General features: G+C 39.4%; 1 protein-coding gene across 2 annotated transcripts in view; it reads right to left on the reverse strand.

The window, feature by feature from the left end:
- The window catches only part of RXFP2 (relaxin/insulin-like family peptide receptor 2), a 71,277-nt gene that overhangs the window by 10,289 nt on the left and 38,011 nt on the right, over window positions 1-22,977 (reverse strand). Inside the window, exons 8-17 of one of the 2 annotated variants that reach the window (XM_011946912.1) lie at window positions 21,806-21,877; window positions 20,341-20,412; window positions 17,141-17,212; window positions 16,152-16,223; window positions 12,422-12,493; window positions 12,233-12,304; window positions 9,350-9,421; window positions 6,515-6,744; window positions 5,426-5,836; window positions 1,402-1,620 (exon numbers count right to left, since the gene is read on the reverse strand). In XM_011946912.1, coding sequence (XP_011802302.1) covers window positions 1,402-1,620; window positions 5,426-5,836; window positions 6,515-6,744; window positions 9,350-9,421; window positions 12,233-12,304; window positions 12,422-12,493; window positions 16,152-16,223; window positions 17,141-17,212; window positions 20,341-20,412; window positions 21,806-21,877 — 1,364 coding nt within the window. The remainder of the gene's footprint in view (window positions 1-1,401; window positions 1,621-5,425; window positions 5,837-6,514; window positions 6,745-9,349; window positions 9,422-12,232; window positions 12,305-12,421; window positions 12,494-16,151; window positions 16,224-17,140; window positions 17,213-20,340; window positions 20,413-21,805; window positions 21,878-22,977) is intronic. The other variant, XM_011946913.1, reaches the window with a different exon arrangement.

Raw genomic sequence — 22,977 nt, forward strand, 5'->3', positions numbered from 1 at the left:
ATAAATAAATAAATAAATAAATAAATAAAAAAGCGCTCGCTAAAATGACATCATCATAATAAAAAAACAAAAACAAAAAACCAAAGCCCAGTCATTCCAGTGGGCCTGGATCACAGTGTATGAGGGTGGGGTGGGAGATAAGAAGTATTATAATGCTCACCCCAGCACTTGGACTTTATTCTATGAGCAATGGAGACCAACGGACACTTTTATCCTGCTGAATTTGAAAGGTTAGGGTGTAAAATTGAGATGTGCAGGTAGCAGTAATAGATTGGAGGCTGTTCACCAATGAACAACTGTGACTATTAACATTTAATTAACTCTGTTCTTCACATGCAACTGGCTCTCCCCGCATGACCTCCCACAAAGCCCTCTTATGGCTTCTTGTCTCACCACCCAGCAAAGGTTTCCAAGTATTCAGCCCTGACCTGATCTCCTTCCTAATTTTCACTTTCATATCCTACACGGCTTGAGGAACATCTGTGCCTTGTGGAGACAGAACTGATAGGTTAAGAGGATGTTGTGAACGTTGTGTGGTATTTTGCAGCAAAACATTTGACACAGTCTCATGACTGCACAGGAGGGACATAGGTTGTTACAGCTGTTTATCATCTGTGCATTCATCACTCTTTCATAAGGGCTATCAAAGTATCAGGCATCCTGCTTGGCACTGAGGAGTCAAGATATATAAGACACAATTACTGTCTTGGATCAACTCCCAGGTAGCTCTGCTATAGGCTGGAACAGTAGGTTGATGACCGTTCCAAGGTACTTTACTGAGAGTTAGGTTAAAGCCCTGGTTGGTGGTCCCTAAATAGCTGTGATCTCTAGATCCCAGAAGGGGATTCAGATGAAATTCTGCTAAGGAAAGGTGATTTTCTCTGGTTGAAGTAGGGGTGTGTTCGGGGAACTTGGCCTTTCGGAGGAGACTCTTTCAGGAAATATCTTATGCTCCACAGAGCCCAGCATGACATTTTATGGCCAGGACCGTGGAATAGAATGGTGGTTCTAGCCAGATGTGTGTGCATCAGAATTACAGGGGAATTTTTACGTAACATCCATCTAGAGACAAAACAGTCCCGGGTAGAACCTGGGCATGTGTATTTTGACTTTTTTATGCATACTCCTAGTGAAGAACCAATGTCTTGCTCGGGTGAAAGCAAGATACTCAGACTTAGTTTCTCTGTAGCTCCTGCCTTTTATTATTCCTGGTTGAACTGCACCACTACTCAGTTTCTGTTTTATAATACTGATTATGAAGCATGGAGGGAAATAACTCTTTGTATTGAAATTAAAAGTTTTTATGGATAATTAACTATGTGTCCTAGACTCTGGCCTTGTCAAAAGAAGGATGTAAGAAGGCACTGTGTATTATACTTGGGAATGATAGAAGTGACTGACCTGGTATTTCCACCCGGAAGAGGGAAAGGATTTTAATTACAAATACAGGAATCCAGCAGATGGCATCAGAGAACACTATAAAAAAGAAACGATTTGCAACAGCCACCTCTCTTCCAAAACGATTCCTTACTTCTGTGGTCTGCAAGGCGGTTTTTTGAATGGAACAGAACATAGTAATATAGGAAAACACAATGATGAGAAAAGCCAGCAAGTTCACACCTGTTGGGAAAAGCACACTTTTAACATCTCAGGCATAAAAGTCAACAGTAAAATTACTGTGGTACAGGTTGAGTATCCCTTATCGAAAATGTCTGAAACCAGAAATGTTTTGGATTTTGGATTTTGGAATATTTGCACATTCATAATGATATATCTTGGAAATGGTTCCCAAGTCTAAACACAAAATTTATTTATGTTTCATATACATCTTATATACATAGTCTGAAAGTAATTTTGTACAATATTTTAAATAATTTTGTGCATGAAACAAAGTTTGTATACTTTGAACCATCAGAAAGCAAAAGCTTCAGGTGTTGAATTTTTCCACTTGTGGCATCATGTTGACACTCAGAAAGTTCCATATTTTAGAGCATTTCAAAGTTTGGATTTTCAGTTACAAATGCTTAACCTGTACTTAGATGTTAAATACAGTGCCTCTTCCACAGGCCCTGCTGGGAAGCATTCTTTTATATAAGCCCAGTGGTGTTAGGTAAAACCCAGGTTCAAGGAAATAAAAACAAAGACATCGGGTTGACCACATGAAAAAGAGATTTCAAATACATAAACCCTTATGAGGAATTATAGACTTCTAAAATTCAGATCTAGGCGTATCATGAAGTAAACTCTAGATCTTTTAAAGCATGAAAAGAAGCTATTTTTGTTTTTAGCTCTCTGCAAATTCAAACCTTAAGGGATTGATGTAATCTTACGCACATCTCAAAAAATAAAAACAACCCCACTTTATTATCCTATAAACATGAATAATAAAAGAATAAAAATAATTTTAAAAAATGAATAAAATAACCTTGGAATATATCATGAATATAATTGTCTGAGAAACATTATTCCTAATGTTTTTGGTCTTAAGAATAATACATAGAGCAAAAATGTATTTTTGTTTATTTTTCTTCATGTTTCTTATAGTAATTTAAACTACTGTGGTTCAGAAACTTTAGACTAATTTTATAATAAACAATAAGAAAAAAGTTAAAAATTCAGCTATGTGAATTACTCTTTTGGGCCCAAATGTATGCACAAGATTCCCACCCAACATCACTGTTGCCTTTCATGCTGACTTCTTAGTGACTCGGGTTTGCTTTATTCTTGCTGTCGCCGAAATCCTGAGTGATTATCTCATTTCTCACAGTGAACATAAGACTTACATATATTTTCAAAGTTGTTAAAAAATATGAATCTGAACCTAGACTGTATGTAAGATTGGTGAAGTCTAGAGTAAAACTACTTTAAATTCAAGGTGATCTGTTATTTTTATCCAAATCATTTCGTATTCAATGAAATCACAGTATAAAGCCATACGGTAAAATTTTATAAAACTGGTTTGTCTTAGGCCTCTTTTAAAAAAATTTCGTTAAGCGTAAAAAATAATCACTCTCTTAGAAGATGCTCCCCTGCCCCAAATTCTGATAGCAGACTTACAGAAAGGATCAAAAGTGTACGTTCTAGGCTGGGCGTGGTGGTGGCTCACACCTGTAATCCCAGCACTTTGGGAAGCTGAGGTGGGCAGATTGCTTGAGGTCAGGGGTTTGAGACCAGCCTGGCCAACATGGTGAAACTTGGACTACACTAAAAATACAAAAATTAGCTGGGCATAGTGGTGGGCACCTGCTACTTGGGAGTCTGAGGCGAGAGAATTGCTTGAACCTGGGAGATGGAGGTTGCAGTGAGCCGAGATGGCACCACTGCACTCCAGCCTGGGAGACAGGGCGAGAGTCTGTCTCAAAAAAAAAAAAAAAAGCGTATGCTCTAAATGCATGATAGTAGTATAAGAAATATGTTAACAATAGGGGAAACTTGATGGGGCATATGTGGAAAATTGTACTATCTCTGCACCTTTCCTAAAATGAAAACTATTTTCAAATAAAAAATTAATTAAAATTTATGTATTCTTATATTCTTCAAACAGAAAAAAAATTGTACTTTAGAGCTCTAGGACTCTTCCTCTCATATGCAAATTGATGATGATGATGATTGTGTGTGTGTGTGTGTGTGTGTGTGTGTGTTTGTGATTATCTCTTTATCTATCTGGAATATATCCCAGATACTTAACCCCTTTGGGCCGAGCTCTATGCCCGCATGGTATGCTCCACCAAAATGAGTTTCTTCAGCCCTTCATCTTACTCTGTTCCCTGGCTTTGGGCCTGGGAATCCACTATGTCTTCCTGGAACACAGACCCCACCTCACCCTCCTCTGCCTTCACTTGGCTGATGCCTCCTCGTCCTTTGGGCCTCAGTTTGAATTCATTTCTTTTGGGAAGCCTTCCCTGTTCCTCAGATCTGGGGCTCCTAGAACATTCTGTACTCTTTCGTCATGGCATTTATCAGCCTGTGTGTGATGTGAGGACATGTTGACTTGTCTGCCTCCTCCTCTGTGGTCTGTAAGGCCTTTGAGGCTGGATCTGTTGTATCTCCAGTACCTAATATAGTATATAGTGCACAGCCTATAGTAAGTGCTGAATAAATGCCTGTTGAAACAATGCGTGTCATGGTGTGTGTGTGTGTGTGTGTGTGTGTGTATGTGGTGTGTGTTTCCGGGAGAGTCTCTATTAAGGGCACCTATGTTAGGAGTAATGAGGAAATGAATGATAAGGAAATACAAAGAACAGCCTATAATACTCCGGATCCTGGGAATGATGTATCTATAACCAAATAACTACCAAATAGGGTAGTGTGTGATGGGTATTACTAAAATGGAGTAAACTAAATGTTTTGTTTTTCAGAGGAGGAAGAGAAGTAGATGGAGAAGAACTGGGCATAATGGTTAAGGTCATGTCATGAGGAGTTCTAAGTGACTAATTTAAACTTGACCTTGATAGTACTAGGGAGTCATTGAAGGTCTCTGAGTGGAGGTGTACACAGTGCTTTTGATAGAGAATATAACAATGGTAGTGAATAGATAAATGAGAAGAAGGGGAAGGCCCCAGAGGTTACGAGACCAGTAAGGGCTAAGGTAATAATTCAGGGTTGAGCTAGTAAAGTGTCTAACTAAGGCAACAGCAGTGGGTAGAGACTGGAAGGAGCAGCAGCAAAAGCAAATTTTGAAGAAAAAGAAAGGACAGGAGAGCTTGTTGGCTCCTTGGGTGGGAAGAAAAGATTAAGAGAGTCAAAAGAAGATCACCCCAAAGAGAGGACATGGGAAAAGCCTTAATTTTAAGCAGGAGGGATACATATTAGAAAATAGAAAAATAGTGTTTTTAACTTTAAAGGGCTAAACTTGTCTTTCATTTATAAAGAACACAGAAATCTTCTTTTCCAAGTATTAGGAGGAACTGAGAGAACTGGAAAGAAAAGAGCTTTATTAAGCATCCTTACATTGCTGACTCAAGAGCTGCATTTAACAAAGACAATAAACCTTCCTGGTATTTCCATTCAGGTATCTCTTACTTGTCAGTTTCCTGAGTTTTATCATTATTTATTTAACTCATAACTAGATTGTAAAAAAAAAGAGTTTAAATAACTTGGTAGGTTTATAGGACGAGGCAGTAAACTGGAATTCCTCCAGCTTATAGTCATTTCATATAAACATGAAATCAAAGGATCTTATGGATAATAAAAAGATAATCCAGAGATCCTGGTAGTATGTCTTTATTTTCCACACTAAATATTGTCTAATAAAAAGTTTAATGAAAACGTCAATAAATGCAATAGTAAAAACTTTTTTTTAGTGAAGGACACAGTCTTGACTATATTACCTCACCTTCTGAAACAAACAAATCCACCTTTGCTGAAATTTAAAGTATTTCTAGCAAAATTATGTTTTTCCAGGAAATGAAAAAATATAATTTACCTAGAAAAATTCCAAGAGAATACCCTTTACTTCCAACATCTTCTGTTTGGTCATAATAAAGTGGGAAACATACTCCATTTTTCCCATAAAAGTTTCCAAAATACTCCTCATTCCAAAATGGAATTACAGCTATTAAAAATCCTGCCATCCAGATGCAAATGAGGATGACTGAGGTCTGCCGTTTTCCAGGCCGAATGTTGTTGAAGGGGAAGACAATGACCAGGAACTTCTCCAAAGTCAAGTAGGTCAGTAGCAGGACAGAGACTTCGGTGGACAGCATGGCCAGGAACCCCATGAGGCGGCACTGCACGCTGTCCATCCACAGCAAGGCATACTTCTGATACTGCCCTCGGTATTTTATATCAAAAAAGCCGACAAAGAACAAGTAAACACCCATCAAGCAGTCAGCACCTGTGAAAGAATCGAAACAGTGTATGTCATCAGTTTCCAATGCCTCTGTTTTAGTTTTCTGATTAAGTCTATTTCCAGCATTTTAATTGTCTAATTAGATTTAGTTCCCTTCATCTTATATCAAATGAACTAATGTAAACATCTACCAGAGTACCAAGAAACGAGTGGACTTAAAAATCTGTAATATTTCTAAAGTACTACACTATGTTTTTATTTTGTAGTTTAAAAAAATGGGAACAGGAATTTTCTGGAAGGAGGAAGGACTAGTTGTTAAACAGTTAACTTATATTATCTTCATAGTTAATAAAGGGAATAATTTTCTGGGCTTAATGAGCATAGGTATCATTGTAATTGAAGTTGACCTTAGTTTTATCACCCACAAAACTTTATAATCTGTCACTTGACTCATTGGTTCCCTATTAGCGCATTCCCAAGACATATTCCTGAGAGCAGGCCACTGTAAGGTCGTGCAACCTAAAATAAAGCCACAAAGAGCCGGAACTTTTATATTTAGAAAAAAAAATGTACCCAGGATGTATAATTCACATTAAATGCCATTTGTTGAAAGCCAATAAATGTGTGTGTGTGTGTGTGTGTGTGTATATATATATATATATAAATATAGTGCACAGCTCACAGAAGATACCCTAAATCTACCTGTATTGGAAACATACTTACAACAAAGGATTTTGATGGACATAGCGTGAGTTGTATTTTCAGCTTTAATGAAAGATCTCATGCCAATGACAAAAAGATTTCCAAAGCAGGTAATGAAAGCTATAACCCAGACAAATATTCTGAGGATATTGTTAGCCAAGAGGTCCTCAAATGAAGAAATGCCGTCCGTCAAGGGCATACATATTCGGACATGGGGAGCATAGGAGCAGTATCGAAAGTTTTTGAAATAACTAAAGTCAAAGGGAAAAAAGTGTCACTTTGCAGCAATGATACAGAAACTACAGTTGCAATCCTATCGGGGCTGCAACTCCATGCTAGGTATACAACTTCACTAGGTTTGTTTATTTTTGTTTAGTAGTGTTTATGTAATTAAAGAGTTCTTCATGAAATACTAGGCAGTATCCTTTTAAAGATGAGGAACCTAAAGGACATAGGAATTCAGTAACTTGGATGAGGAGAGTTCGGGAGGACATGAAAATTTGAAATCTCAGGGGCTGTATGATCCCTGGTCACATTGGTTTATTGATTATTCTGTAAAGTATTATGAAAAGTGGATTATCATTGTCAAAGTGATCTCCAGCAAACTTTCAGGGGCTTGGGCTTGGGAGGGGAAAAGCCTATTGTCACTCACCTAGAACATTTCTGTCTTGTCCTGAGTTTTAAACACCAAGGGCTACTCACTTTAACTAGCCCCCTCTTCCCTGACACGGGCAGGAAGGGAGGACCTCTGACACTAGGTAAATGCATTCTCACTGGATCTGGGAAGAGAAGCAGCTGCCTTAAACACAGATTTCTTAGCAGGGTCTGGAAGGACTTAATTTCTATGGGAAAATAAGTTTGTTTGTGGTCAATGGAGTTGGGATCTGGGCACAAGGCATCTGGAAGTGCTGGAATTGGTGAGGTCATTTGGCTGTCGCCATCCCTCAAACCTGTGTGTTTAGAGTTTTCTCTCATAAAACTTATTCTATTTTTATTTGTTTGCTACTTCTTTCAGTTCACTTTTCTGCTCTTTGCTGTCAGTCTAATTCATTTTTTGGTCATTTCTCAATTCAGTTTCTAGACCAAGGCAGCCTGGCATCAGACCCCTGGCTGCCTGCACCACCTCACCTCTTACCCTGCAATGCTTACTCCACCCAGACACACACCCTCAGACAAGCCATGCTCATGCCCTACTCAGAGCTTTGCTTTTGCTTAAGCCCCTGCCTGAAAGATTCTTCCGCTGGATACTGCCAGGGCTGCTTTCTACCTCTGCTCAGGTCTGCTCAAAGGTCACCTCATTCCAACTTCCATCCACCCCACCTCAGTGGTAATCCTCAACCCTCCTTCTACTCCTTACATTGCTTTATTTAAATTTGTAGCACTTATTGACTATTTACTCGCTTGCTCCTTTACTCTCTGGTTCCCAAAGCTAAATGGAAGCTCTCAGGCACAGACATCCTCTCTTTTGTTCATCATTGTGTCCCTGGTGTCTAAAGCAGTGCCTGGCACATGTAGGTACTCAACAAATACTTCTTGGATCAGCAAGTGGATGATGAATAATTGAGCACTGGATGTGTCAGGAAGAGAAACAGGAGGCAATTCTTGCCTTCGAGTAGCTTACAATTCAGCTTCCTAATATCTGGCATCCAATTAAAGGAACCTGACCTATAACAAACTCTCTTTTCTTCTCCTTCCCTGGAGTTCCTGGCACACACTTGGCTTGACTTCTTGGTCCTTTTAGGATTCCATTATGTCTACTATCTTCAGATAGGTTCAGGGCCACCTTGCGCTGTGACCACACTACTTGTTGCCAGGTAAAAGGGATGGGGGTGACAAGGTGGGGATGTTTCAATAAATAAAGGACAAGGAATGTGAAAGCAAAGTAAGTAGGTTACTTAGTAGGGAAGTAACTAAGCTAATGTGTTTTCTCTTAATTGTTGAGCCCTTCTTGACCTTGGCCTGAGGTCTATATTTAACACAGCAGTTTCTCCATCAAGTTCTAAATAGGTTGAATTTCTCTATTCTAAGAAGACCTCATGTTCTGCCTACAACAAGGAAATGATATCCTCATTAAATATTTATCTAATAGTGCCACAGAAGAATAAGAACAAAACCATGTGGAAATGCATCAAACACTTGTCTTTTGGTAATCACACCTACTGCACAGACATAAACAAAATGTTCTCCTAAAAGAGCACCTTCACAGCAACCATTTCATCCACTTGCTGCACCCAACTTGTAATCTTACATTGAATCCTCTCTATTTTTGTAGATAACAATGGTTAATTTTTGAAATCATGAACACACAGATTACACAGTTGATAAAGAAATAATTATGAACACATATATTCACACAACTTACACAGCGCACTTTAGCCAAATATGCTAAAGTGACTTATCAAAAACTACTATAAAGATTAATTACCTCCATTTTGTAGTGCACTTAGTAACAGTAACAACACCTGGAATTTATATAGCACCTTTCTTCCTAAGGGCTCAAATCTTAGAGCAGCCGACTGCTCATTCATGTGAGGTGAATTAATGTTTCCAGGTCGCCTGAGTACCATTTAGCCAGTGACTTCATCTTGTGTAATATGTGGCATTCTGGCACCCTGATCTCTTATTGGACCTCAATTGGATAAACAGCGTGTTTCCAGAGAGAAGGGTCATTCATGTCGGCACATCATAATATTGAACTCTATTTGAACAGGGACCAAAGGTGACAAAATTAAAAAGTTCTCAATAAAACGACTTTTGTTGCATAGAAACACATTGCAGTGATACATTAGACAGTTTACAGGAGATAATTTGAAACATTTTACCATGCTTCCTCCTCCATTTTTTATACATACATACATGTGAGAAAGATTCTTCATGGGTTGAAACATTCGTGTGTTTATATTTGGAATCTCTATCCTTTCCAGGTCTCTGGAAAATACATACAACAGGTTTAATGGTGTTGAGCTGAAACGCTTTAATAATCGCATTCTTCATCAGATCCAAAATATAATGCTTCAAGATCTTATGCTTCAAGGCAAATGAGGATGAAAGTTTTACAGTACACTGTCTTAGAAAATGGCTATTTCTATTTCTGCCTCCTGTAGTTTGGTACTGATTGTGTCACTTCACATGCAGAATTACATTCTTATACAACACATTCATTTGTTTCTTTGATTTAAGAATGACAGTGGTGATTTGTGTGATTATGATGTTGGCTCTTTAGTTTGATTTTATTAATATAAGTAATGCCATAGGAATTAGAGGGTTTTATTCAGGAGATGATATTTCCAACCTGAGAGCATCACTGAAGTGAGTTTTGTGAGAATCTGGATTTAAATATGATCATTTCTTCCTGCCCTATATGTCTTTAGGATGGAAAAACATGAAGGTAGCAAGAGGAACTTCAATTCAGAAGTTTTCTAAGACACCAGTGGTATGTCTTAGAATTCCTTTAATTAAATTTAAGTTAAATTTAATTAAATTCCTTTAAATCCTTCAGGCCCCATAAAATGTCCTCAAAGGGATCCAAGGATCACTCCTGTTCTCTTAGTTGACCTCATTGCTTGCTTCTACAAATGTGGGCACTTTGAAGATCTCTTTAGGATGGTATGAATTAAGAGCTTCCATGTTCTCAGGAAGCAGATGGAGAGAGGACAATCTAAAAAGACAGAGGCCTTTTGCTTTTAATGTTTGTTTTGAAATATGTCTGATTCTCACTTGGTTTCTTTTTGACTAATCCGAATAAGGATTTCTCAACATGGTTCTGAGTTTTCCTTTGCCCAAGGAGTCCTTGCTTTTTGGAAGTCAGAAATGAAATCTGGGAGAGCTGTTATACTACTAAGTAATTGCACGGCCCCTCTAGCAGGAGACTCTAAGCCCTTTCTAAAGGTTTAATTTTCCTTCTTCTTCTTCTTCTTTTTTTTTTTTTTTTCCTCTCTGGCTCTCTCCTTGACTTATACAGTTTTAGCTTTATGTGGATTCTGTGATTATTTGATTAATAACCTATAACATCCTAAAGAGCAGAGGCCACTGTACCCCGAGTGCTAAGACAGTGCTTTATGTAAGTCGGTGACTAAGACATGTTTGTGAAATAAATGGGTAAATGAATCTTAGGTAAAAAAAGAAAGACCAGGCAGGTGCGGTGGCTCACGCCTGTAATCCTAGCACTTTGGGAGGCCGAGGCAGGTGGATTGCCTGAGCTCAGGAGCTTGAGACCAGCCTGGGCAACACAATGAAACCCTGTCTCTACTAAAATACAAAAAAAAGTAGCCTGGCATGGCGGCGTTTGCCTGTAATCCCAGCCACTTGGAAAGCTGAGGCAGGAGAATCACTTGAACCTGGGAAGGGAAGGTCGAGCTTGCGCCACTGCACTCCTGCCTGCCAGGGCGAGACTCTGTCTCAAAAAAAAAAAAAAAAAAGAAAAAGACCCTAAAGAAAAAAAGTAGAAATGAATAAAGAAACAAAGTAGAAGTGAATAAAGACAAGTATGTAATAAATAGTTGCTACTTTGACTTTCAGAAAGGCATTATGTAGTGACTTGGTAGTTTGGCTTTCAGAAATGCAGTATGTGGTAAGTAAAGGGAAGAATCATGCTGTCCACATCCTCAGGTCTGTCCTTATATTTTAAAAAATACACATATATGTTTAATATTATGGCTTCTTAAGAATAGGGACCAGATCTTTTCCATCAGTGGATGCTCACTAATATCTGGTGAGAGAGAAACCCTAAATCTTGCATTAATTTCAGATAGAAAACTAGCAAGAATAAAAGATGATATTAAGAATTGGTCTTTGGATGTAAAGGAAGAAATACTTTTGGCTGCAGTCAGGCAATGTAGTCTGCTGTCTGTGTGAAAACAAACAACCTTTAGCCAGCAATTGCCATCCATTGGAAAGAAATCATGAAGTTCAAAGGAAAAGTGGCAGAGTTCTTGACACCATTGAAACTTAATATGGTAGAAATGTAGCCGGGTGTGGTGGCTCAAGCCTGTAATCCCAGCACTTTGGGAGCCTGAGACGGGCAAATCACGAGGTCAGAAGATCGAGACCATCCTGGCCAACATGGTGAAACCCCGTCTCTACTAAAAAAATACATAAAAACTACTAGCCAGGCGTGGTGGCGGGCACCTGTAGTCTCCGCTACTCGGGAGGCTGAGGCAGGAGAATGGCGTGAACCTGGGAAGTGGAGCTTGCAGTGAACTGAGATCCGGCCACTGCACTCCAGCCTGGGTGACAGAGCGAGACTCTGTCTCAAAAAAAAGAAATGTAAAAATACTGTACAGAATTTTCTGAATGTTCATATTTGTGGGATAGCTTTTTAAAAACTTATTTAAAAGTAAAACAACGCACTGTAGACTAATATCAAGTAGATTCTTGTAGGAAAGGGCAAAGGGGAAAAGCAGGCAAGTCTTACATAATCTGTTTTAACCAAACTTTTAGAAACAAAACTATTGCAAATTTAATTCTTTGTGAAAACTATGGAAAGAGATTTTTGCCACATGAACCCAGTTTTCAAGGACATTCTTGAAAACTTCCTCAAGTACAGAAATGGACTTCATATATGTTGAATGGTAAATAATGAGGCTTATTTGTCATTCAGTATGTACTTGATGGGATCAGTGATATTCGCAATTGTCTGAAATGCATGCTCCTATGTGCAAAATGCCCATTTAAAAATAAATGTATCTCTAAGTACATCCACTAAAATTATAATCAATATAATTGTAATATTTCACTTACAGAGACTGAAGTTGTTTAAGACTTTCAAACTGGTTCTTGTGAAGATACATAAGAGGATTGGATGACAGGTTCCTTTTTTTTTTTTTTTAACCATTAGATGAGAGAGGAAAAGAAGTTTAAAGGTATTATTATTTTGGAAGCTCAAAATGTTGCCTTTTAAACCTGATTTTGATGAGAAGTAGAACTTACAGTTTTTGTAGAAGCTTCAAGTCTTTAAAAAGGTGAGGTGATAGCTCCATTATCATATTGCCAGACAGATCCCTGTTGACGACAATGAAAACCCAAAGCAATTACTTTGGAAGAAAATGACAGACTTATTACTCCTCACAATTATCGTCATCCCTTTTGATGTAACAGAAAATATGAATCCAATTTAACCAACCTGATAACTTGTTACACAACAGGGCCGTATGAGTCAGCCAAATGGATACGGTTTCCAACACTTACAGATATGCAACATTTTGCTCATCCAGTTCCCATCTGGAATTTCCTTTTACCCCCTCTCCAACACGTTCCCAGCCTGGCTTTCATATCTGCTTTGGTTAATTTCCCCTGCTCTAGGTATTCTTTGTACACTTCTACTCTTCATGCTTCTGTGATTGCTACTTGCTTCATATACATGGTCTCTTGTTTATCCAACTACGCTTTTCAAGGTCAAGTCTTGCATCTTTGATTTATTTTGCATTCCAACCAAGACAATATTGTCCACTCAGCATCTGCCCAGATAATCTAGAGTAAGTTCACACACTTTTAATATGTTCTTATACAGGACTATTTTTGCAGAAGAAATTGTGAATTTAGAATTAAATGTAATAGGACTGTCCAATCCAGACAGAATCCTAAGAAAGCGACTCTATAAAATGTGGAAAAGAGACCTGTTAAAATCAGAAGAAATGAATCTTTAAGAGTCCAGAGTATTTTTCTGAGCCAGAGAAGATGTTAAAGATAAAACAGATATACAGTTGCCTAAGAGTCAAACAAAAATGATCTCTTTTGGTACTCTGGAACTGCTGATGTGTATGTGGGAGTTACAAATAACTACGACTTAGTTTCTTTCTGTAAAGAAGCTTCCATTAAGAGTAGCAACTAGATAAAAACAAGGAAAGAATCAAACAGGTGCTGTTATAGAGGTGCAGAGAAAACATAGAGGAAAGAATCATCAATCCTGGCCTGGGACGTTAGGAAGTGTTTGAAGAAAGCTTGATGATTTTAGGTGGGGTAAAACAAGAACACCTTCTCAGGTGGGTGTAAAAAATGATCTGAACCACAGATGCTTGGAATTCAGTGACACTTTCAGGAGTCAGAAAGTGATCCAACATGAGTAGAGGATGGAAGATGCAGGGAGAGGTAGAGGACGTCATGGAGAGTGCGTGGAGACAAGATAGGAAGGCCATGCATGAACTTCAAGGCAGTAGTTTTCATAGTACAGTCTAAGCATCCAAGTCCCCAAGGATGCTTATAAAAAGAGCACATCGCCAGGGCCCACCCCAGAGCTGTCACATCAGACTTTCTGGGAGGGAGCCGAGTAACATGCATTTAAGCCAACATCCCATGTGATTCTTCGGCACATTAATGTTTGAAAACTGTGTCAAGGACTTTGCTAAATGCCAGGCAACAAGGAGTGAGAACATTAACTAGGGCAATGCCATCATTTGCTCCGGGTTATGGAATGATTATTCTGTCAGAAGCATGAAAGACAGGCAACAAGGCCTGGGAGTTAGGGGAGGAAGACCAGGCAGGAACTTCTACGTGGACCAGGTGAGAGGAAATGAGGGTTGAGGGGGACAGCGGCAGGGCTCAGGGTCTGGCTGAACATGTGTTAAGAGAAAGCTGGAGGGAAATGGAATGGTCTTCAAGCCTGGCTGCCAGGAAGGAGGCACTGAGATGGCAAGTCCAGGTGAAGAAGATGGCCATCGGGTCAGGGTCTCTTGTTTTGTTTCAAACTGGTTGCTTTTGATGTGCTGTCGTGACACCAAAGTCTGAGGTCCTGCCAAGTGAGATGTCTCATCCGGTCCTCCAGATGAGAGGAGCACACCTAGATCACAGCACAGAAGGGAGACCACAGGTGCGCACAGGCCAGAGAGAGCCTGACAATAAAGCAGTATGATGATGATCTCATACACCTAGAAAATGCCTTTCAAAGGGTTACCCAGAAAAACAAAGCACACTCTTTTGGAGGAAAGGACTTCAGGGGCCTCAAGTACTTGTGCTTATTCCTCCCTTATGAGTTTGTTGTCATGAAGGCACAGTAAAATTATTTAACATTTGTAAACTCAAGACATATGAATGCCTTGTTCAAGTTAAGCCTACCAGCTTCTGAATTTCTTTTAGCTTTCTGAGGCTAAGTGAATTGCAATGGATCGCTATAGATCTTAATAGCAAGCTGGCATCTCTTAAGTGGGCTCTTATTTTTGCTGTGCCTCTGCCTATATGTAGGATGAGAAGAAGGTTAGAAAAAGTTTAAAAATATGGGCTCTGTACCACTGTTTCCTTAAGTTTATATATAAAATACCCCTCTGGGTCAGGCATGGTGGCTCACGCTTGTAATCCTAGCACTTTGGGAGGCCGAGGCAGGTGGATCACTTGAGACTAGGAGTTCAAGACCAGCCTGGCCAACATGATGAAACCCTGTCTTTACTAAAAATACAAAAATCAAAAATAAAAAATCAGCCGGGCATGGTGGCAGGTGCCTGGAATCTCAGCTACTCAGGAGGGTAAGGCAGGAGGATCACTTGAACCCACGAGGCAGAGGTTGCAGTGAGTGGAGATCGCACTATTGCACTCCAGCCTAGGCGACAAGAGCAAAAAACTCCATCTCAAAACAAAACAAAACAAAGCAAAACAAACAAACAAAAAAACCAAAAAAACCCCTCTGTTTGTACTGGGTTATTCCTCCACCCCACCGTGCAACCCAAGTCCACAGTCACCCTCCACAGCCTGGGCAGGAATGCTCTGGGAGGAAGTCTTTTCCAAGTGAGTTGCCTTTACGTTTTTGCCATAAAATGACCATACTTTCAGTTCTTTCAGTTCTAACGCAGTACCTTGCACATACCAGGCACTTCATAAATATGTGTGGATTTGATGCTCATTAATTACATTGAATTACCTTAATTATTCATGAGTTTTTTTTAGATTACTCCTATTGAGTTATTTTCTCCAATCCTTTCTGGATTTCAAAATAGTGTGTAAAGAATGGGGAGAGGTTAATTCAGAAACTAATTTCCATTTTAAGGCCTCAATCAGAAGCATGAGTTTTCTATCCTAATCACTGCTATGTGTAATGCAACAGACTTAATTTTAACTTCCATTGATACACAATTATGTGGGGAGCAATGAGTTAATAGCAAGATAAATGATTTTAAAAGGCTTAGATCCATAAAACAAATATTTGAACAGAAAAAATTCACATGAGCTCTCTGAATATTTTTTCAGTGAGCCTAACCCTCATTCTCAACATTGGGATTTGCTTCACCTGCTGTATAAGTCATAATTTCTCAAGGAGTAGTAAGCATCTTTGTTCCTTTGTTCAGTTATAACAAATTAATATTATTTCACTTAGTCAGTTATTCATTATCACACATTTATTGGGAATTAACTATACTCCAGCCAGTAGAAAGAAATGATCCCTGTGTTTAAGAAGCCATGGAAAACTCATTTAGTCCCAAACACACATAAGTAAGAAATCACCCAAAAGAAAACAAGTAGAGTGACTAGGGTAGGCTAAATCCGTATTAAGCGCACTGTCTGATTTGAATGTGCTTTGGACTTCAGGATAATGTTGGTTTTCTTAATTGATTTTTAATATCCAATAGTCTACAGGATTTTGATTGCTACTAGTGGCAAAGCAGTCTCACTAGTCATTTAAATTTATAATCTCGGAAGAAGCAATCATATTTTCCTAGTAGACGACGCTACTTACAGTTCTCCTAAATTTTTTAATGAAGAAAATGTCTTCTCTGGAACAAAACCAATTTGATTTCTAGGCAGAAACCTGTAAGACATGGCGAGAATCAGCATGTGGGTTTGCGTCTGCTGTAGTAATCAGTTCTCATTGGGAGAGGCCACTGATCCAGGCAGAATTTTATAAGCCTCCCTTGAAGTCTTCAAGGGAGGCGTCTTTTAGAGTGGAACCTAAGGCGGGACTTTCTCACCGTGGACATCCCCATGTTCTCTTCAGGAAGTGCTGTCATGAGCAATTTGAGGTCCTGAGTGCGGTCTAGAAAGCTGCACTTTGTTTGGATCTAATTATTTTAGAAAATGTCTCTTTTAATTTTCCTTTTCCATTCTTTTTTCCAATCACCCATCCAATCAACAAACATTACAAAATGCTTACTAAATGTGGAAAACTATCATTAAAACAAAACCAAAACACTCGTGTTTCTAAGCTTGCCAGCACGAATGCACTGATTGACCAAACCATCTGCCTTCCTGCCCCCATAAAAACAGAAACAGCGATCAGAATCATGAGGCAGAATCTTTGGCCAATCAGAATGCATTCGATGTTTTTCCTTTTAGATGAAATTATGATTTTTTTTTTCTTTAGGGAGAAAGACATCAAATGCTAAGAGTCATTGGCTAATCATTGTACAGCTAACCACTTTCACATACATTATTTCCCTTCCTTGGTGACCACGGGGTTAGGAAACTGGAACTCTCAGGTCCCAGTTCAGCTGAGAAGGTGCACAGAAATAAGGAAGGCACATGATGTCCCTAAAGGGTGGGCACCTTAACTTGAGGCTCAGCCCCAACATCCAAATCAATAAATCGGTGTGTGCATTTTCTAGCACTGCAGTGTCAGACCAAGGCTGTAAACAAAACGCTACTTTAAAATTCTTTGTCAATGTTTTCTTTTTAACTTCCAAATATATAGGGTTTCCCCTCATTTAGTGAAGTCTATTGTATACTTACAGCACTGTGAGCGAATTGCACGACAGAAACGTAGAATTTGTGAGATACTTTATTCGATTGCCTTCCAAATCCCTGGAAGTCATGGAGGAAAGATATTTTTAATTTTTTTTGTACAAATAATTTGCTTAGAGATACTTTTTAAAACAGTTCTCTATTTTTACTTCATTCTAGTTGTTACTATGCTTTCTTCCTAATTATTGCAAGGTTAATACTACTATTATAGTATTGCAAGGTTAGTACTAATATTGCAAGCGTAACTAATATTATGCTTCTTTCCCCCTTCCAACTAATGTTAATAAAATTGAGGAAAGGGCAGCCTAACATTTAGTGAGTGTCTTTCTGTGCTGAACACTATGCTATTAATTATAATATTGCCCAACCCATCATAAACTACCATTGATTGGGCTTTTATGGTACCAGGTGCTGTTCTACATGCATCACACAGCACTCCTGCCAAATTGCTGTTATTACCCCCCATTTAACATAAGAGAAATCCAAGGCTCTTGGTGATTTACTTTCCTTCTGGTCACACAGCTAGTAAGTGGTAGAAATGACCCAGCCCAGATCTGCCAGAATCTAAAGCCTAGACTCTTAACTACCATGTCTGTGGCGTCATTGATCGTTACATCCTCACATTCCTTCCAACATCAGGTAGACGTTTTTGTCTCTGTTTTGCTGAAGGAGAATCTCAGGCCAAAGTTATCCTGTACATACTGAACACCAGAGTCAGGATGCAAATCCTGATCTGTGTGATGCCAAAGTACAGGCTCTCTCTGTGATTCCTCAAGGACGCTAATGCCAAGGGCAACGCTGCTCAAAATGGCATGGATGCAGCCTCAGCGCTGCCTGGAACTTGCTAGAAATGCAGATTCTTGCCCTAGACCGACTGAATCAGAAACTCTAGCACTGAAGTCCAGCCGTCTGTGTCTCAGCATGTCCACTCGTTGTTTACGATTCATGCTGACGTTTGATAAGCACTGCTGGGGAGCTTTCATTCTGCCAGGTAATTCTACAGGTCAGTGGCATCCCACATACTCAGCCAGCACCCTTCGGAACACTCTGATATTCCTGCTTCAAGCAATGCGGAGGACTAAGAAACAGCCCATTTTTCTGCCAAGTCTCCTGATTTCTCTTCATAGTCAGCTTCTTACAGTCTTCCCCAAATATGGCAATAGCTATTTTTCTGCTTCTGAACTTTTCTCATAGTCACACTAAAATCACCAATCCCTTTGTCATTTTAAGAAAATCCCATTTTAAAACTATCTTGGAGATTTGTATAGGAACTTGAGATGTACATTTTTTCACACAATATACTGTGATTAAAAATAACAAACACCGTACTCTCCTAAAAATCCAAATATTGTGAAATAGAATGGAAAAAATGTTTTTCATGATCTCAGAAGTAGTAGGACACTTTGGGGTTGTGGGAGCAATTGTCCAACTTGATAGCAAGTAAGTGAAGAGGAAAACCCTCCCCAGAACGAGTTTTCTCCTGTCTGGCCTTTCTTCCTGTCTGGCCTCTCAGCTTCCTACCCTCTGTGTTGAAAGGCTATCAATTGCAGTCAGGCCGTCTTGCTACCTATGTATTTTTATTGCGTGTCTATTTTTTCCCACGTGTTTGTGGGAGCCCATTGTGAAAATGAGTGTCTCAGGAACCCTGAGCTCTGAGGCTGGTTCCTCACCTCCTGCTGACTGATGCCCCTTTTGGGGAGGGAGAGCACGCTAAGCCCCTGATATTTGTCTGCTACTTTTACTCTTTCCTGTGTGTCTCCCTTTGTGTATATGCACATGTTTAGTTTCTAAGTACTTTCTTTTCACCTGTTCTTATTCTCATGGTGTTCAGGTCATTATTCCCATTTTTAATAGTGGCACACTTATGTGAGACCTCTATTGTTTTAGAAGCCTTTTGACAGCATATATTTAAATAAATACATAAAAATAAACATCAGAAAATAAGCACAACACTACCTAATAGTATTGTAACAAGAGATTTTGAAGTTAGTTCAGATAGGATCAAAAGCAGAAGTAGTAAAACTTTATCATCTTATGGGTCTTGAGTTCCATGATTTGACTGAGAAGAGTTCCAGCAGTGGTACCATCAGCATTTTCACAGAACGGAAAAGCAATGGACATGACAATCCTGGTTGCTGCAGAAGACCGTGAAGGTGTATGTGGCAGGGAATGGTGGGTAATGGTGGTGAAGCTATGACGTAAATTAAATGAATGTTTTAAACAGGTATTGGTTAAAAGCTAGCAAGGAGTAGAAATGGTTTAGTACATCCATCCTAACAAAGGCTTATTGAGCACCTATTATGTGCTAGTCATTGTCCTGATGCTGGGGTAGAAAATCATATGATAGGTTTCTGCCTTCCCAGAATTTATGGAACAGTACAGAAGACATAAGCACCGAGGCGGGTGGATCACCTGAGGTCAGGGGTTGAAGACTAGCCTGGCCAATATGGTGAAACCCCATCTCTACTAAAAACATAAACATTAGCCAGGCCTTGTGGTGCATGCCTGTAATCCCAGCTACTTGGGAGGCTGGGGCAGGAGAATCACTTGTTCCCGGGAGACAGAGCTTGCAGTGAGCTGAGATCGCACCACTGCACTCCAGCCTAGGTAACAGAGTGAGACTCCATCTCAAAAACAGAAAAAAAAAAAAAGACAGAAACCCAATGACTATATGGTGATAGTACCCTGAGATAGGGATGAGGTGTAGAAAATGGTCAGTGTGGTGGAGTTTTATACATGATGCAATGAGTGGGAATACATAGGCGGCTGCTGAAACTGGTTTGTGTGTCAGGAATGGCTTCCTGGAGGTGATGTTTAAGTTGTCTTTTGAAGGAAATGTTTAACTTATCCAAGAGAATAAGGGAGCAAGACTTTTTAAGTCCAAGGAGCAATATGCTTAGGGAATTGACTGTAGGAAAAGTAGTTTTATACATGCATAGGAGGGTCAGGGACAGCCTCTAGATGGGGTAAGGAATGGAAAATGAGGGTCTTGGATGCTCAAAGGGAAGGTCAAACTTTACCCTCACCCTTTGGGAACCCTCAAATAATTTTGAAACTGGGAAGGTAATATGATCAGATTTTGGTTTGGGAAAGAAATTATAGGTGGACTTTCTAGGTAACCTTGAATTAACTTTATGGCTAGTTTCCTTAATCAGGGCAAACAAATTAATTCCTAAATAAATACTCACACCCAGTTGAGTTGAGGCATTTGGGCACACATCTGCTTGGGAAGAGCTTCTAAGTAGTTATTTACCATAGACCTTTACACAAAGAAAATATTAATTAGAAATAAAATGATATGACACTTTTAGGACAGTCTTTTTATTATTTTAAAATTTCAAAACTTGCATGCTAAAATTAATATCTTATGATGAAGAACATAGCTATTACAAAATGGTCTTTAAAATATGTGTATGGCAAAGATTAGGGAGCAGATGTTGTCAAAGAAACTATGAATGCGTAAGTATGATACATATCCTAGAAACAGATGTTACACAGTTTAATTTTATGAGATGAAACAAAAGTATATATTGGGTAATAATTTTGAAGTTCATGGTAATTTTCCTTGTAAACTTCAGGTTGTAAACTTCAGTGCCGTATATCCAAAGTTTCCTCTTAAGGGCATCATTAATCATTTATAATATTAAAGGGCCACATTGGAAACTGCATTAAATTGGAGAAGTGACAGTAGGGGGAATTTGGGGGAAGAAAACAACTCATGAGCATGTTAAGCTGCACGATTAATTTATGATATTGTGATTCCTTTTGACAAATGGAAAAATAATGATGTTATATGATCAGTTGTAAAGGAACATAATAATCCCCTGCTGATAAATCATTCCAGTGTATTAATAAACAGTGAAAATATTATTGTGAGAACAGCTCTGTTGGTAGGACAAAGATTTTGAAAGTTTCAGTGAGTCTTGCTGGGCAAAGGCACATTTTCCTCCGTTAAAAGTGGAGTTGGGCCGGGCGCGGTGGCTCAAGCCTGTAATCCCAGCACTTTGGGAGGCCGAGACGGGCGGATCACGAGGTCAGGAGATCGAGACCATCCTGGCTAACACAGTGAAACCCCCGTCTCTACTAAAAAATACAAAAAACTAGCCGGGCAAGGTGGCAGGCGCCTGTAGTCCCAGCTACTCGGGAGGCTGAGGCAGGAGAATGGCGTGAACCCGGGAGGCGGAGCTTGCAGTGAGCTGAGATCCAGCCACAGCACTCCAGCCCGGGGGCGACAGAGCGAGACTCCGCCTCAAAAAAAAAAAGAAAGAAAAAAGAAAAAAAAAAAAAGTGGAGTTGGAAATGAACTCCTGGGAGATTCTAAGAAAATATAAAAGTAGTTAGGATATGAAAATTAATACTACCTTTGGTCAACCACTGCAAATAAAAACATGCCTTAGTACTAAAGGAAATTAAAGGGGATAGAAAAATCAACTAGTAGGTTTAAAATACTCATCGTAATCTGGTCAGCTCTTCCCTTTGAGCCATGGCTAGAAAGTGGTATATTAACAATAACTGTGGCTGGAAACACAGGAGAAGTTTTGACTAATAAAAATTTTTGTGGGCTTGATTTTGTTAAAAGTTCTTTTTGTAAGCTAGCGCTAGATGTCATTGCAATGTATCGGTAGACATATTGAAAGGTTGATGAATACTTACAGGAAAAACAAGGAATTTAATCCCGTAAACAAGCGCTGTGAAATTCTGGTTATTGGATTGTCATCTAGAATTCTGATAAAATGTATCAAGAAACATTTCCAATATTAGAGACATTTGTGAAATAAAACCTGCCTCCCCTCAACACCTGGCTTACTCCTTTGTGTGCTTCCATACTTGGCTCACCTGTCCCTTCCCTGAGAGCTTTTCCTTCCCTCTGTGGTTGAAGCAACTGTTTCCTCCAAATTCCTACAGCTTCCATCCCACTTATCAAGTTGGATCCTGATTGTTTTGCTTTCTCCCTGCTGCTTCCACCTTCTGCTGGACTTAACGACCCAGGTTGTATCTGTCGACTCTGGGTACCCGGGTCTGGCACAAACTCCATGTATTGAATGCATTTGGCCCCATAAATGCTCTAACCTACTGATTGACTGAGCTGAAGGATGAATGAAAATATAATTTTTAGGAAATCACAGAGGGTTCTTTGGTCTCATGGTGTTAAACTGATGTATTAAATAAGGTGTGTATAAATCAATGGATGGATGTCATGCTATCCATAAGGAGCTTTCTGGGTGAAAGAGTGAAACTATTTGCATATTCAAACCACTGTTTTAAACTATATTTTGTAGAAGAGATTAGAGTAAGGGGAAATAGGCCTCTATTCCTCTTGTTGCCTGTGAAACCAGGTTGTGTTTCCTTTTACTTGCAGTGGCTGGTGAGGGCAGGATTGGGAGAAGGGAGCCATATTGAGCACCTACTATATGCCAGGAGCTTTGCCTGTGGAACTGTTATGTGATATAATCCTCACAACATCCCTCTTGAAAAGGAATTATAGTTTACAGATGAAAATAAAGAGGTCTAGGAAAATTAAGAAAGTTGCCTGGGCTGGGCACGGTGGTTCATGCCTGTAATCTTAACACTGAGAGTATGAGGCAGGCAGATCGCTTGAGCTCAGGAGTTGGAGACCATCCTGGGCAACATGGTGAGACCCACCCTGTCTCTACTAAAAATACAAAACATTAGCTGGGTATAGTGGCTCACACGTGTAGTTCCAACTACTCGGGAGGCTGAGGTGGGAGGGTTGCTTGAGTCCTGGATATTGAGGCTGCAGTGAGTCAAGATTGTACCAGTGCACTCCAGCCTACATGACAGAGTGACACCTTGTCTCAAAAAAA

The sequence above is a fragment of the Colobus angolensis genome, unplaced genomic scaffold, assembly GCF_000951035.1.
Source record: "Colobus angolensis palliatus isolate OR3802 unplaced genomic scaffold, Cang.pa_1.0 Scaffold255, whole genome shotgun sequence".
Classification (NCBI taxonomy): domain Eukaryota; kingdom Metazoa; phylum Chordata; class Mammalia; order Primates; family Cercopithecidae; genus Colobus; species Colobus angolensis.